Here is a 17228-nt window from a genome sequence, read left to right as displayed (position 1 = left end):
GCGCTTACTGTGTGCAGAGCACTGTACTAAGCGCTTGGGCTTAATACAGTGCTTTTCCTCCCTTCAAAGCCCTACTGCGAGCTCACCTCCTCCAGGAGGCCTTCCCACACTGAGCCCCCTTTTTCCTCTCCTCTTCCCCATCCCCCGGGCGCTACCTCCTTCCCCTCCCCACAGCACCTGTATAGATGTTTGTACAGACATCACTCTATTTATTTTATTCATCTATTATTTATTTATTATTAATCTATTTCTTTTACTTGTACTTTATTTACGTGTACATATTTACTATTCTATTTATTATTATTATTATTATTTATTTTGTTAACAACGTGCATCTAGCTTTACTTCAGTTTATTCTGATGATTTGACACCTGTCCACATGTTTTGTTTTGTTGTCTGTCTCCCCCTTCTAGCCTGTGAGCCCGTTGTTGGGGAGGGACCGTCTCTACATGTTGCCAACTTGTACTTCTCAAGCGCTTAGTACAGTGCTCTGCACACAGTAAGAGCTCAATAAACACCACTGATTGATCGATACCCCACACTGCTTTAGACTGTGAGCCCGTTGTTGGGTAGGGACCATCTCTACATGTTGCCAACTTGTACTTCCCAAGCGCTTAGCACAGTGCTCTGCACACAGTAAGCGCTCAATAAACACCACTGATTGATCGATACCCCACACTGCTTTAGACTGTGAGCCCGTTGTTGGGTAGAGACCGTTTCTATATGTTGCCGACTTGTACTTCCCAAGCGCTTAGTACAGTGCTCTGCACACAGTAAGTGCTCAATAAATACGATTGAATGAATGAATGAATGGAAGAGCAGCTCCACTCTCCTTCCTGGCTGAAAAGGATCAAGTCAGACACTCGAGTTTGCCACAAGCGAAGGGTAAGCTAATAGTCTTCCCTACTCCTGCTCCCACCAAAAAATATACCCTTCCAGCAATCAAAAAATTAAGAGTCCTAATTTGCTTTTTGCCGCCAGGAGCATTAACCGAAATGTGGCTGACAGAACACACAATTTCCTGGTCATAATGAATTTAATAAGAATTGAGTTTAAGGACCTCATGACTGACCGTCAGAAATAGGCTTTGGTCTAATTCGCTGATCATATTATGGTTGTGAATGAAATCCTACTCCCTCATACTATAAATGACTGTGAGCCACATATGGGACAGGGGATGGGCCCAACCTAATTATCTCACACCCACCCCCCAGCGCTTAGTACACGGCTTGGCTCGGTAGGTATTCAAGAAATACCATAATTATTAGTTATTATTATTATGCAACTATCCCTTCATTGGCTGCTGGATTTCCTTCTTTATGCCCAAGGTACAGTTTGCAAAGTCTTCTTAGGGGAATCTAAATTTATTGGCAGCTGTGGATAAGAATTGGGGAATTACATTTACTTGCAAAACTGGCCGGCAAGTTCCTTCTTTCCTGAATCAATCAACGGTATTTATTGAGCGTTTACTACATGCCGAGCACTGTACTAAGCACTTGGGAGTGTACATGGGTTCAAATCCCGGCTCCACCACCCGTCAGCTGTGTGACTTTGGGCAAGTCACTTAACTTCTCTGGGCCTCAGTTACCTCATCTGTAAAATGGGGATTAAGACTGTGAGCCCCACATGGGGCAACCTGATCACCTTGTAAATTCCCCAGCGCTTAGAACAGTGCTCTGCACATAGTAAGCGCTTAATAAATGCCATCATTATTATTATTATTATTATTATTACATGGAGGATCTAAATTATTGGCAGCTGTGGATCAGAATTGGGGAGAATTACGTTTACTTGCAAAACTGCCCGGCAAGTTGCTTCTTTCCTGAATCAATCAATGGTATTTATCGAGCACTTACTGTGTGGAGAGCACTGTACTAAGCACTTGGGAGAGTACAATACAATATAGTAGACACGTTCCCTGTCCACATTGAGATTACAGTCTAGAGGAGGACTCCCTCTCTCAGGAGCATTGGGGGACTTAAACGACTCTGCCTGCAAGGCACTTTGAACCCCAGAGAAGTTTCACTCTTCCAACAAGTCTGTCCCCCCACAGATTTATAGCGCATTCCCTCAGTGCAAAGCCACAGTGATGCTGCATCTCATGGCAGAGAAGAGCAGTAACTGAAACACTACTGCCCTGGCACGGAAGGTGAAATCAATCAATAGTTGATGCACAACATGGCCAAGATCCGCCCTTTCCTCTCCATCCAAACCGCTACCTTGCTGGTTCAATCTCTCATCCTATCCCGACTGGATTACTGCATCAGCCTCCTCTCTGATCTCCCATCCTCCTGTCTCTCCCTGCTTCAGTCTATACTTCACGCTGCTGCCCGGATCATCTATGTGCGGAAACGCTCTGGGCATGTTACTCCCCTCCTCAAAAATCTCCAGTGGCTGCCTGTCAACCTACGCATCAAGCAAAAACTCCTCCCCCTGGGCTTCCAGGCTGTCCATCCCCTGGCCCCCTCCTACCTCCCCTCCCTTGTCTCCTTCTGCAGCCCAGCCCGCACCCTCCACTCCTCTGCCACTCACCTCCTCACTGTACCTCGTCCTCGCCTGTCCCGCCATCGACCCCCGGCCCACGTCCTCCCCCTGGCCCGGAATGGCCTCCCTCTGCCCATCCGCCAAGCTCGCTCTCTTCTTCCCTTCAAAGCCCTACTGAGAGCTCACCTCCTCCGGGAGGCCTTCCTACACTGAGCCCCCTTTTTCCTCTCCTCCTTCCCATCCCCCCCCCACCTCCTTCCCCTCCCCACAGCAATAAAGCACAAACTGTTAGAGTGCCCTTCTAAAAAGCGAACACTCCAGATTCCTTAAAGGGTTACTTGAAAAGCAACTGTTTATCTAACTTTACTTGGGAATCCCAAACAGAATATTATGCCCAAGTGACTCCTTTCACACCAATTCGGTCACCTGATTCACCAGAGAGCTCACCTCCTCCAGGAGGCCTTCCCAGACTGAGCCCCCTTTTTCCTCTCCTCCTCCCCATCCCCCCGCCCTACCTCCTTCCCCTCCCCACAGCACCTGTACATGTGTTCGTACAGATTTATTACTCTATTTATTTTACTTGTACATATTAACTATTCTATTTATTTTGTTAATGATGTGCATCTAGCTTTATTTCTATTTATTCTGACGACTTGACACCTGTCCCCATGTTTTGTTGTGTTGTCTGTCTCCCTATTCTAGACTGTGAGCTCATTGCTGGGTAGGGACCATCTCTAGATGTTGCCAACTTGTACTTCCCAAGCGCTTAGTACAGTGCTCTGCACACAGTAAGTGTTCAATAAATACTATTAATGAATCTAGCTTTACTTCTATTTATTCTGACGACTTGACACCTGTCCCCATGTTTTGTTTTGTTGTCTGTCTCCCTCTTCTAGACTGTGAGCTCATTGTTGGGTAGGGACCGTCTCTAGATGCTGCCAACTTGTACTTCCCAAGCGCATAGTCCAGTGCTCTGCACACAGTAAGCGCTCAATAAATACGATTGAATGAATGAATGAATAGTATTTGCTGCGCACTTCTATGCGCCGAGCACTGTTCTAAGTACTTGGGAAGACATGGTCCCTTGACTTAAGGAGCTTACCAACTAAAAGTAGATGGGAAGAGAAGCAGCGTGGCCTAGTAGCAAGAGCCTGCGTTTGGGAGTCAGAGGACACGGGTTCTAATCCCAGCTCTGCCATTTGTCTGCTGTGTGATCTTGGGCAAGTCACTTCACTTCTCTGTGCCTCAGTTACCTCAGCTGTAAAATGGGGATTAAGACTGTGAGCCCCACGTGGGACAACCTGATTACTGCTCTCCCTCTGTCTCTCTGTCTGTCTCTCAGTCTCTTTTTGCATCTGTCTCTTTCTCTGTGCCTCTCTGTCACTCTCCGACTATCTCTCTCGGCCTCTGTCTGTCCATGTCTCTCTGTCACTACCTGTCTCTTTCTGAATCTGTTTATGTCTCTGTCGCTCTTTCTGTGTGTCTGTCTCTGCCTCTGTCTCTCTGTCTCTCTATAAGTATCTCTCTCTGTGTCTATGTCTGCTTTCTGTGTGTGTCTTGTTGCCTCTGTCTCTGTCTCTCTGTCACTATCTGTCTCTGTATCTATGTCTCTGTCGCTCTTTCTGTGTGTCTGTCTCTGGATCTGTCTCTCTGTAACAATCTCTCCCCATATCTATGTCTCCTTTCCGTCTCTTTGCCTGTGTCTGTCTCTGTCTCTCTGTCAATCAATCAATCAATCATATTTATTGAGCGCTTACTGTGTGCAGAGTACTGTACTAAGCGCCTGGGAAGTACAAGTTGGCAATATATACAGACAGTCCCTACCCAACAGTGGGCTCACAGTCTAAAAGGGGGAGACAGAGAACAAAACCAAACATACTAACAAAATAAAATAAATGGAATAGATATGTACAAGTAAAATAAATAAATAAATAAATAGAGTAATAAATATGTACAAACATATATACATATATACAGGTGCTGTGGGGAAGGGAAGGAGGTAAGATGAGGGGGATGGAGAGGGGGACTGTGTGTCCATCTCGCTTCAGCGCTTAGAACAGTGCTTTGCACATAGTAAGCGCTTAACACATACCATCATCATCATCTATCCCAGTGCTTTGAGCAGTGCTTGGCACACAGAAAGAGCTTAACAAATATCATTATTATTATTATCATTATTTCTATCATTATTAAAAGGGGAGGCAGAAATACCCAAATTATTTACAATTCGTTGAAGCAGGAGATAGAGCAAGCTAATTTTCAATTCTTACACCATCATCATCATTATCGATGGCATTTATTGAGTGCTTACTACGTGCTAAGCACTCGGGAGGTACTATACGGCAAAGCAAGCAGACACGTTCCTGCCCACAACAAGTTTACGGTCTAGAAGGGGATACAGACATTAACAGAAGTCATTTATAATGTATCACTTAAAGATCTGTATGCAAGCTCAGAAGAAAAGACTAGGCTCATTTATGTGGCTGTGTCATTTAAAACCAATGAAGCAGTGTGGCTTAGTGGAAAGAGCATGGGCTTCAGAGTTGGAGGATGTGAGTTTTAATCCCAGTTCCACTACTTGTCTGCTGTGTGACCTTGGGCAAGCCACTTCACTTCTCTGTGCCTCCGTTACCTCATCTGTAAACTGGGGATTAAGACTGTGAGCTCCAAGTGGGACAACCTAATTACCTTGTATCTACCCCAGGGCTTAGAACAGTGCTAGGCATATAATAAGTGCTTAACAAATACCATAATTATAATAATAACTATTATTATTATTAAAAACAAGCTAATGGGCTTAGTATAGTGCTTTGTGCACAGTAAGCGCTAATAGATACGAATGAATGAACGAACAAATGAATGAATGAATGAATAATGGGTGAGTTCCTCCTCCACTCCCTCCACTCAGCCCCCAGAAGCCATCTTCTACTACTACTACTACTACTACTACTACTAATGATGGTATTTGTTAAGCACTTACTATGTGCCAAGCACTGTTCTAAGCCCTGGAGTAGATATAAGGTAATCAGGTTGTCCCGTGTGGGGCTCACAGTCTTCATCCCCATTTTCCAGACGAGGGAACTGAGGCACAGAGAAGTTAAGTGATTTGTCCAAAGTCACACAGCTGATTAAGTGGCAGAACCAGCGTTAGAACCCATGACCTCTGACTCCCAAGCCCGGGCTCTTTCCACTGAGCCACGCTGCTTCTCTAATCATCAATCGTCTCTAATCTTCTAATCATCACTGTGATGATGATGATGATGATGGCATTTATTAAGCACTTTCTATGTGCAAAGCACTGTTCTAAGCGCTGGGGAGGTGACAAGGTGATCAGGTTGTCCCACGGGCGGCTCACAGTCTTCATCCCCATTTTCCAGATGAGGGAACTGAGGCCCAGAGAAGTCAAGTGACTTGCCCAAAGTCACCCAGCTGACAATTGGCGGGGCCGGAATTTGAATCCCTGATCTTTGGCTCTTTTTCCACTGAGCCACGCTGTGCTGACAACAGGCCTCATTCTGTGAGATTCATTCCCAATTCCCCACACCAGCTCTTTCTCCCTTTAGACCCTGAAGGCCTGGCAAAATCTCGACCACGAATGGGGGAAGTCCAACCAACTATTTTACCTCTCGATCTGGGAGAGGAACTTGGTTTCGAATATGCCTCTCGTCCTCAGTCGTTCGGAAATCTGTCCTCGGAACAGAAGGCCTCTCTTGGTCAGGTCGATCAGAATCTGTCTGACGATTTCCCCAAGGTACATCCCGCTGGTCATTTTCTCGTACCTACGGTTTAGGGAAACAATAAAAGACCCAGTCAAAGCACGCATGAGAATATGCCCTGGATCAATTCATTCATTCATTCAATCGTATTTATTGAGCGCTTACTGTGTGCGGAGCACTGGACTAAGCGCTTGGGAAGTTCAAGTTGGCAACATATAGAGACGGTCCCTACCCAACAACGGGCTCACAGTCTAGAAGATCCACCAGCGAGAGCCAAAAAGAATGAAACGCAGAGAGAGAGAGAGAGAGGCTACTGAGAGTTTGATATCAATTCATTCATTCATTCATTCAAGCATATTTACTGAGTGCTTACTCTGTGTAGAGCACTGTACTAAGCATTTGGGAGAACCTGATATTCATTCATTCATTCAATTGTATTTATTGAATCATTCATTCATTCAATTGTATTTACTGAGCACTTACTCTGTGCAGAGCACTGTACTAAGCATTTGGGAGACACGATATTCATTCATTCAATCGTACTTATTGAGCGCTTACTGCATGCAGAGCACTGTACTAAGCGCTTGGGAAGTACAAGTCAGCAACATATAGAGACGGTCCCTACCCAACAACGGGTTCATAGTCTAGAAGGGGGAGACAGACAACAAAACAAAACATGTAGACGGGTGTCAAAATAGTCAGAAAAAATAGAATTACAGTTATATGCCCATCATTAACAAAATAAATAGAATAGTAAATATGTACAAGTAAAATAAATAGAGTAATAAATCTGTACAAATATAAACAAGTGCTGTGGGGAGGGGAAGGAGGAAGGGCCAGGGGGAAAGGGGAGGAGGAGAAGAAAAAGGGGGCTCAGTCTGTTTATAAAAATAAACAGACACATTCCCTGCCCACAGTGAGCTTACAGTCTTGAAGGGGAGACAGACATTAATAGAAATAAATAAATTACAGATATCATCATCATCATCAATCATATTTATTGAGCGCTTATTGCGTGCAGAGCACTGTACTAAGAGCTTGGGAAGTACAAATTGGCAACATATAGAGTCAGTCCCTACCCAACAGTGGGCTCACAGTCTAAAAGCGGGAGACAGAGAACAAAACCAAACATACTAACAAAATAAAATAAATAGAATAGATATGTACAAGTAAAATAAATAAATAGAGTAATAAATATGTACAAACATATACACATATATACAGGTGCTGTGGGGAAGGGAAGGAGGATGTACATAAATGCTGTGGGGCTGATGGACCCAGAGCTTAAGTTTGTCCAGATAGTTTACATTTACGTGAAAATATCTTTGCTGTGAAAAGAACTATATCGTTCAGAACTCTATCAGGAGAGTATTCTTTTAAAATCAACTTGTTATGACTAGATGTATGTTGGCAGGATTTTCGCCACTGGTAGCGACACCGGTCATATCTCCGCACATTCAAAGTCCTAGCAAACGTAAAATCTCATCATCGCTTGTGCCCCGTGCCTCTCGTACGGATTAAAAGAGCCTGAAGAATCCTTGCCACGTGTTTTGTTCGTTGTGGCTTTTCTGGGCATCAAGGTAATCAACCAGTAGTATCTATTGAGCTCTTCCTGTGCGCCGAACAATGTACTAAGCAATTGGGAGAGTGTGATATAATAAAGTAGACACAATTCCTGCCCCCAAGTAGCTTACAGACCAGAAGGGGAGAATTTACAGGTCAACTGTAAGTCTCTCTCGGCCTGGCAGATGTGTCCTAAATCTGGTCTCTCCACCCAGCAGGGCCCTCTAGTCTGAAAGCTCACTGCGGGCAGGGAATGTGTCTGATACACTGTTATATTGTATTTTCCCCATCGCTTAGTACAGTGCTTCGCCCACAGTAAGCGCTCAATAAATACGGGCGACTGACGGACTGACTTGACCGCAGGCTGGGTTTAGGCCTGACCTGCTTCCCTAGGAATCACCCAAGTCTCCCAAACCAAAAAGACACCAGACATGAAACTCCAGTGCCCAGGCTCAATCCCTTCTCCTCCTGGAAAAGGATAAATGACACTTTTGCAACTTATTTATTGTTTCATATTAAACAATTGTCCCCCACCTCTAGACTTTAGGCTCATTGTGGGCAGGGAATGTGACCATTATTGTATTGCCATTTGCTGTTAGATTGTTATATTTGTTAATATCGCTATATTTGTGATATTGTTATATTTGTTGTTTATTGTTATATTTGCTGTATTGTACTTTCCAAGCACTTGGTACAGTGCTCTGCACTCAGTAAGTGCTCAATAAATACGATTGAATAAATGGTTGAATATTGTATTCTCCCAAGGGCTAAGTAGAAGCAGCATTTATAGAGCACAGGCCTGAGAGTCAGAAGGTCATGGGTTCTAATCCCAGCTCTGCCGCTTGTCGGCTGTGTGACTTTGGGCAAGTCACTTCACTTCTCTGGGCCTCAGTTACCTCATCTATAAAATGGGGATTGAGGCTGTGAGCCCCAAGTGGGCCAAGGACCGTGTCCAACCCGATTTACTTGTATCCACCCCAGGGCTTAGTACCGTTCCTGCTAACTTGTACTTCCCCAGCGCTTAGTCCAGTGCTCTGCACACAGTAAGTGCTCAATAAATACGATTGAATGAATGAATGAAGCATAATAAGTGCTTAACAAATACCACAGTTATTATTATTATTATTATGGTGCTTTGCACACTGTAAGCACTTAGAGAAGCAGCGTGGCTCAGTGGAAAGAGCACGGGCTTGGGACTCAGAGGTCATGGGTTCGAATTCCGACCACCACTTGTCAGCTGTGTGACCTTGGGCAAGTCACTTAACTTCTCTGTCCCTCAGTTACTTTATCTGTAAAATGGGGATTAAGACTGTAAGCGCCACGTGGGACAACCTGATCACCTTGTATCCCCCAAGCGCTTAGAACAGTGCTTTGCACATAGTATGCGCTTAACAAATACCATCATTATTAGTAGTAGTAGTAGTAAATACAGTTGAAGGAAAGAAGAAAACAAAGACTGACGGTTGCCCAGCCCAGCCCAGTTGATGAGTTATTGCCCTATGGCCCATTTTCCCCTCCCCACATCAAGACAGAAATGGCCAGAGCCTCTGCCTATGGCTCCAACTTTTAAATAATGATGGTATTTATTAAGCAGTTACTATAGGCCAGGCACCGTTCTAAGCGCTGGCTCAGATACAAGGGGATCAGGTTGTCCCACATGGGACTCACCGTCTTAATCCCCATTTTACAGATGAGGTAACCAAGGCACAGAGAAATTAAGTGACTTGACGAGTGGCAGAGTCAGGATCAGAACCCGAGCCCGGTGGTCTTACCACTAGGCCACACTGCTTCTACATTAAACAAATGCCCCTATTTTTCACCTCTGTTTTCCGGGGTTGAGGGACCCCTCATCCACCTCTCTGTCGTACTGGGTCCGGATTTCGTCCAAACAGCCGTTGTCCCCGAACGCTCCCCACTCGGTGTTGATGCACATCATCCCCGTGTTCCCTTCCACCAGCTCAATGTTGCGCATCTCTTCCATGTAGCACACGTTGCTACCCGTTCCTGGGTGGGAGCACAGAGGGCTTCAGTCTCTCTCAGGAGGGACAGAAATGGGAAGGAAACGGCAACTCCAGAGGGAAAAGAGTGGTAATTCCCAAGTGAAGGGACAGTTCTCGAATGAAAGGGGAATTCCGGACTGGATTTTGAGGCCACTTTGTCTTCCCTTGAAGAGCAGGAGCTCCTTTGGGGGCCAAGACGGTAGCACGGGGGCAATTGATCATTCATTCATTCATTCAATCGCATTTATTGAGCGCTTACTGTGTGCAGAGCACTGTACTAAGCGCTTGGAAAGTACAAGTTGGCAACATATAGAGACGGTCCCTACCCAACAGTGGGCTCACAGTCTAGAAGGGGGGGATCAGATCAGAAAAGATCAGAATTGATCCCCTCTAGACTGGAAGATCATTGTGGACAGGGAATGTGTCTGTTTGTAGCTGCATTCTCCCGGGCGGTTAGAACAGTGCTCCACACACAATAAGCGCTCAAGAAATGCGATGGAATGAGGATGCGAAAGCAGTGGCCACAAACCCCGCAAATGCCCTGCCCACTTCTCCCGAGTCTCCTCAGGCAGACTCAGGACCAAAATATCCTCATCTCTGTGTCAAGTGACTCCGCTTCCTCACAAATCGGCTTCTTTCACCCCATCCCAGGGCATCTCCCCCATGACACCAGGCCAACGTGCTTTCGCCAAAGACGGGATTCCAGTAGCCCCGTGTTGTCCTGTGCACTCAGGGCCCATAATCCCTCGTCCCAGGGGCCAATTCCAGCCGGTTTGATGCTGTCAAACTGCTCAGAACGGCTAACCAAATAGGAGGCTGGGAATCCAAAAAGCTCAGCCGCGCCGTAACCTAGTGGAAAGAGCACGGAGCCGGGAATCCAAGAACCTGGGTTCTAATCCTGCTTCTAACACCTACCCATTGTGTAGATTAAGACTGGTTGCCCCCCGTGGGACAACCTGATCCCCTTGTAACCTCCCCAGTGCTTAGAACGGTGCTTTGCACATAGTAAGCGCTTAATAAATGCCATCATCATCATCACTGTGTGTCCTTGGGCAACTCACTTAACTTCTCAGTGCCTCAGTTTCCTCATCTATAAATGGGGATTAAATCCCTCTCCCTCCCGATGGGGGCCTGGGACCTACGCCCGATATGTTGCCGACTTGTACTTCTCAAGCGCTTAGTACAGTGCCCGGCACACAGTCAGCGCTCAATAAATACGATTGAATGAATGAATGAATAAATAAATACGGCAATGAATGAATGTGATTATCTTTTTTCCATCTTATCTTAGACGTTTAGACTGTGAGCCCACTGTTGGGTAGGGACTGTCTCTATATGTTGCCAACTTGTACTTCCCAAGCGCTTACTACAGTGCCCTGCACACAGTAAGCGCTCAATAAATATGATTGAATGAATGAATAAATACATAAATACGGCAATGAATGAATGTGATTATCTTTTTTCCATCTTATCTTAGACTTTTAGACTGTGAGCCCACTGTTGGGTAGGGACTGTCTCTATATGTTGCCAACTTGTACTTCCCAAGCACTTAGTACAGTGCTCTGCACACAGTAAGCGCTCAATAAATACGATTGATTGATTGATTGATTGATCGATCTTATCACTTAGCACTGTGCTTGGCATGCAATAAGCGCTTCCCGAATATTATTATTAGTAGTAATAGTATTAGTAGTAGTAGTACTCAGTTTAGCCCCACTGCCACTCAGCTGGGTAACCAAGACCAAATTTGGTTTTTTAAAAAAATGGTATTTGTTAAGAGCTTACTATGTGCCAGGCACTGCGCTGAATGCTGGGCTGGATACGAGCTAATCAGGTTGGACACAGTCCCCTGTCCCGCAGAGAGCTCTCAGTCTTAATCCCCATTTTACAGATGAGGTAACTGAGGCCCCGAGAAGTGAAGTGACTTCAGACAGCAGACAAGCGGTGGGGCCGGGATTAGAACCCAGGTCCTTCTGACTCCCGGGCCCGGGCTCTATCCACAAAGCCACGCTGCTCCTCAGGTTGTAACCCTCTTCCAAGACCTCAGTTTATCCAGTCAGATAACAGGCCTGGGAACCACCCAGCCGACTGGGCTTGTGGCGAGAAGGACCGAAGAAAGAAAAGGACGCGGTCCCCGGCCAACACCAAGTCTTCCACGACGCCAAAACCGGCTACTTACCGGCAATGAGCCCGATTTCACAGTTGGGATCTTCGTAGGCACACGTCATCATCGTCCCCACCGTGTCATTGACCACAGCCACAATATCCAGGTCAAACTCCTGGAATGCAAACAGTCCTGGGATGTGTCCCTTCCAAGCCAGGCCAGAAATCAATCAATTGATCGTATTTGAGGGCCTGCTGTGTGCACAGCACCGAACTGAGTGCTTGGGAGAGTACGGTGTAACAGAGTCGGTAGACGGTAAGCTCGATGCGGGCAGGGAATGTGTCTGTTATATTGTATGCTCCCAAGCACTGCTCTGCAGACAGTCAGCACTCAATAAATACAATTGACTGACTGCCTGAATAGGCTCGTTCCCTCCCCATACCTCCTTCCCTTCCCCACAGCACCTGTATATATGTATATATGTTTGTACATATTTATTACTCTATTTATTTATTTATCTTACTTGTACATATCGGTTCTATTTATTTTATTTTGTTAGTGTTTGGTTTTGTTCTCTGTCTCCCCCTTCTAGACTGTGAGCCCACTGTTGGGTAGTTCTATTTATTTTATTTTGTTAGTATGTTTGGTTTTGTTCTCTGTCTCCCCCTTCTAGACTGTGAGCCCACTGTTGGGTAGGGGCCGTCTCTATATGTTGCCAACTTGTACTTCCCAAGGGCTTAGTACAGTAAGCGCTCAATAAATACGATTGATTGATTGATAGAGGGGAGGCAGATATTAATAGATAAATTACGGATATGTACATAAGTGCTGTGGGTTTGAGGGTGGAGTGGATATTAAATGATTAAGATGAATTATGGATATGTACGTAAGTGCTGTGGGGTTGAGGGTGGAGTGGATATTAAGCGATTAGAGAGTATAAATCCTGGGGTGAGGGTGACGCAGAAAGAAGAGGGAGTAGGGAAAACAAGGCTTAGTCGGGGAAGGTCTCTTGGAGGAGATGCGCTTTTTATAAGCTTTTGAAGTACGGGAGAGTGATAGTCCAGCGCTTAGAACAGTGCTTTGCACATAGTAAGCGCTTAACAAATACCATTATTATTATTTTAAGACGGGTGTGTTGGTGGGGTACCTGGGGGGATTCCAGGCCCGAGCCTGGAAGTGGATGCAAGAGGCAAGATGTGGGCAAAGGAAAGAAGGAAACAGTATGGCCTAGTGGATAGAGCAGGCCTGAGATTCAGAAGAACCTGGGTTCTCATCCTGGCTCTGCCACTTATCCGCTATGTGACCTTGGGTAAGTCACTTCACTTCTATGGGCCTCAGTTACCTCAGCTGTAAAATGGGGATTACGACTGGAAGCCTCATGCGGGACAGGCGTCCAACCCGTCACCTTGTATCTCCCCCATGGCTTAGCCTGGCACGTAGCAAGCGCTTAACAAATACTACAATTATTGCTGTTATTATTCAACCTCCAAGCTGGGCGGCACCGGGGTTATTCAGGACCAGGATCCAGAGAAGCAGCGTGGCTCAGTGGAAAGAGCCCGGGCTTTGGAGTCAGAGGTCATGGGTTCAAATCCCAGCTCCTCCACTAGGCAGCTGGGTGACTTGGGGAAAGTCACTTCACTTCTTTGGGCCTCAGTTCCCTCATCTGGAAAATGGGGATTAAGACTGTGAGCCCCCCGTGGGACAACCTGATCACCTTGTAACCTCCCCAGTGCTTAGAACAGTGCTTTGCACATAGTAAGCACTTAATAAATGCCATTATTATTATTATTATTATTATTATCATTATTATTATTATTTTATTATTATGAGCACAGAGGTGGGAAGTGGGATCCTGGAGAGGGATCGAACTGACTTGGGGATTTCTAGGAGACCCTGAGACACCCACCCCGCAACGAAACCAAGCCCTGTCACCTACATTTCTCCTCTTAATGGCATCTCTGAGCATATCCACCACATCTTCCCCTTCGCAGTCTGTTGCCTTGAAACCTTTAGTCCATCCGATGAGTATTCCCTGAAACCGAAAATGGGAGAAAAGAAGGGCTTTTAATTCCGGATAGAAAGTACCTGATAGAGTGAAATTGGTTTCTCAAGTACACTAATAATAATACCACCACCAAAGAAATTGTCAGTCGCCCCCAAACCTCTGGCTGGAACGGTAAGGCAGGGCCGAGAAAACGTGAATACAAAAGTCTAGAAAATGGTAACGATGAGAGTATTTTTCTCACGGATGAGAGTGGACTACCAGTAGGTCAGTTAACGATATAGTCGGGAAAATTCGGGGTGATGGAAAGCTCAAAAAGAGTTTAAGTGGGTTCATGGGCGATGGTTAAATCCACGAGGAATTATTGTAGAGAAGAACCAGGGATGTGAAGTGGTCCTTAACCAAGGGAAAGGATGCTCAAGACAACAACCATCACTCAATCAATGGAATTTATTGAGGCCCAAGTGTGTGCAGAGCACTGCGCTAAGCGCTTGGGAGAGTACAAGACAAGAGAGCTAGCGGACATGTTCCCTGCCCATAGGGAACTTTCATTAGGACTTCCCAAGCGCTTAGTCCAGTGCTCTGCACACAGTAAGCGCTCAATAAATACGATTGATTGATTGATTGACTTGACACCTGTCCACATGTTTTGTTTTGTTGTCTGTCTCCCCCTTCTAGACTGTGAGCCCGTTGTTGGGTAGGGACTGTCTCTATATGTTGCCGACTTGTACTTCCCAAGCGCTTAGTACAGTGCTCTGTACACAGTAAGGGCTCAATAAATACGATTGAATGAATTAGGACTTCAACTGTAAGCCACATGCATTTCAAAATTAACTCAAAATCCTAATCCTAGGGATTAGGAAAGCAAGAGAGGGAAGAGAAGGAGCATGGCATAGAGGATAGAGCATGGGCCTTGGACTCTAGAGAAGCAGCGTGGCTCAGTGGAAAGAGCACAGGCTTGGGAATCAGAGGTCATGGGTTCAAATCCCGGCTCCACCAATTTTCAGCTGGGTGACTCTGGGCAAGTCACTTCACTTCTCTGGGCCTCAGTTCCCTCATCTGTAAAATGAGGATGAAGACTGTGAGCCCCCCGTGGGGCAACCTGATCACCTTGTAACCTCCCCAGTGCTTAGAACAGTGCTTGGCACATAGGAAGCGCTTAATAAATGCCATTATTATTATTCAGAAGGTCATGGGTTCTAATCCCGGCTCTGCCACATGTCTACTCTGTGGCCGTAGGCAAGTCACTTCACATCTCTGGGCTTCAGTTACCTCATCTGGAAAATGGGGATTAAGAGTGTGACTTCTAGGTGTGACAAGGACTGTAGCCAACCTGATTACCTCGTATCTACCCCAGGGCTTAGAACAGTGCTTGGCACATATATATGTATATATATATATATATGCATATATACATATATATACATATATATGTATATATGTATACATGTATATATGTTTGTATATGTTTGTACATATTTGTACATATTTGTTTGTACATATTTATTACTCTATTTATTTATTTATTTATTTTGCTTGTACATATCTATTCTATTTATTTTATTTTGTTAGTATGTTTGGTTTTGTTCTCTGTCTCCCCCTTTCAGACTGTGAGCCCACTGTTGGGTAGGGACTGTATATGTTGCCAACTTGTACTTCCCAAGCGCTTAGTACAGTGCTTTGCACACAGTAAGCATTCAATAAATACGATTGATTGATTGATTGATTGATAACAAGCACATAACAAGTACCATAAATATTATCATTAGTAGCAGTAGTAGTATTGTTATTACAGAGAAGCAGCGTGGCTCAATGGAAAGAGCCCGGGCTTTGGAGTCAGAGGTCAAGGGTTCAAATCTCGGCTCCGCCAACTGTCAGCTGTGTGACTTTGGGCAAGTCACTTCACTTCCCTGGGCCTCAGTTACTTCAACTGTAAAATGAGGATGAAGACTGTGAGCCCCCCGTGGGACAACCTGATCACCTTGTAACCTCCCCAGCACTTAGAACAGTGCTTTGCACATTAATAAATGCCATTATTATTATTATAATTGAATGAATGAAGCGGTAAGGCTCAGGGCCCTAGCAGCCGGGTCTTTACCTTATCGATGCTGGTCTGCCGGCAGGGAAAGGAGAATGTGAAGCCCAGAGGAAGCCGGGCCCCCTTGAGCCCCATGTAATCTAAGAAGTCTGCGATGCACTGGACAATGTGGTCAAAAAGCTGCAGGGAGAGAAATCTCACTTTGAAACCGGGCAACCAAGTGTAGACGAGCCCAGCCGGGCCCGGGGGCGGGGGACAGTCCAGTGCCCGGCCCATAGTAAGCGCTTAACAAATACCGTTATTATTATTATTATTATTATTATTATTATTATTATTATTATTATTATTATTATTATTGTTACCTCCTCCCCAGTCCCCTGCATGATCTCCAGGGGGACGGCAAAGATCTTGTTGAACATCCGGACCGATTTCCTCCCGCTTCTGATCTTCACCAGGAGGACTCGGAAGTTGGTACCCCCAAGATCCAGAGCAAGGTATTTGCCTTTTTCTGCAAGGCAAACGGGTGGATTTTTATGGGTTTTTTTCATTCATTCATTCAATCGTATGTATTGAGCGCTTACTGTGTGCAGAGCACTGGACTAAGCGCTTGGGAAGTACAAGTTAGCAACATATAGAGACGGTGCCTACCCAACAGCGGGTTCACAGTCTAGAAGTGGGAGACAGACAACAGAACAAAACATATTAACAAAATTAACAAAATAAAATAAATAGAATAAATATGTACAAATAAAATAAATAAATAATAGAGTAATAAGATGATCAAACAAAATGCCATTTGGGTATCATTAGGCACAAACTATTTTCTTCCATTTCTCAATCTTCCCACTGAATGACACTTCTTTTTTCCCCCCTTGACTATTCCATTTCTCAATCTTCCCACTGAATGACACTTCTTTTTTCCCCCCTTGACAATATCTGCAATAGAATGTTTCACTTACGGATTTTGTCAGTTGCTCTCCAAATCTTCAGAACTACCATTCACTTTATAATATATACAAATAATTAAAATTACTAAAAAAAATTACGTTAACCAGAGGTCTCATTCATAAATAAGGTTTTTAATATCAAAAAGATTCAGCTATAAAATACCTCTCAGGAATGAATACTCCTTCATGATCGCTCCAATCTTTTGGTTTTATGAGGGTGCTTAGGGTTTGTTTGTTTTTTCTAAAACCTGGAAAATGGTTTTGCTTTCCACCGTACACAGTTTTCTTTTTTAAGTAACCTTACCTCGTCTATTCGTGATTGCATGGGAAAGAAAATGTAAATCCAACAGGGAGTTTCTTGTCCTTGATTTGCT

At 44.9% G+C, this 17228-nt stretch overlaps 1 protein-coding gene across 4 annotated transcripts in view; it reads right to left on the bottom strand.

The window, feature by feature from the left end:
• The window catches only part of HKDC1 (hexokinase domain containing 1), a 68836-nt gene that overhangs the window by 8661 nt on the left and 42947 nt on the right, over positions 1 to 17228 (bottom strand). For 3 of the 4 annotated variants that reach the window (XM_038743780.1, XM_038743779.1, XM_038743781.1), the window contains 6 exons: positions 16270 to 16415; positions 15968 to 16087; positions 13804 to 13899; positions 11943 to 12042; positions 9584 to 9767; positions 6108 to 6263 (listed from right to left, as the gene is read on the bottom strand). In XM_038743780.1, coding sequence (XP_038599708.1) covers positions 6108 to 6263; positions 9584 to 9767; positions 11943 to 12042; positions 13804 to 13899; positions 15968 to 16087; positions 16270 to 16415 — 802 coding nt within the window. The remainder of the gene's footprint in view (positions 1 to 6107; positions 6264 to 9583; positions 9768 to 11942; positions 12043 to 13803; positions 13900 to 15967; positions 16088 to 16269; positions 16416 to 17228) is intronic. The other variant, XM_038743782.1, reaches the window with a different exon arrangement.

The sequence above is a fragment of the Tachyglossus aculeatus genome, chromosome 3 (assembly GCF_015852505.1).
Source record: "Tachyglossus aculeatus isolate mTacAcu1 chromosome 3, mTacAcu1.pri, whole genome shotgun sequence".
Taxonomy (NCBI): domain Eukaryota; kingdom Metazoa; phylum Chordata; class Mammalia; order Monotremata; family Tachyglossidae; genus Tachyglossus; species Tachyglossus aculeatus.
Note: the sequence above shows the minus strand (reverse complement) of the source record. Positions and strands in the feature narration are given on the sequence as shown.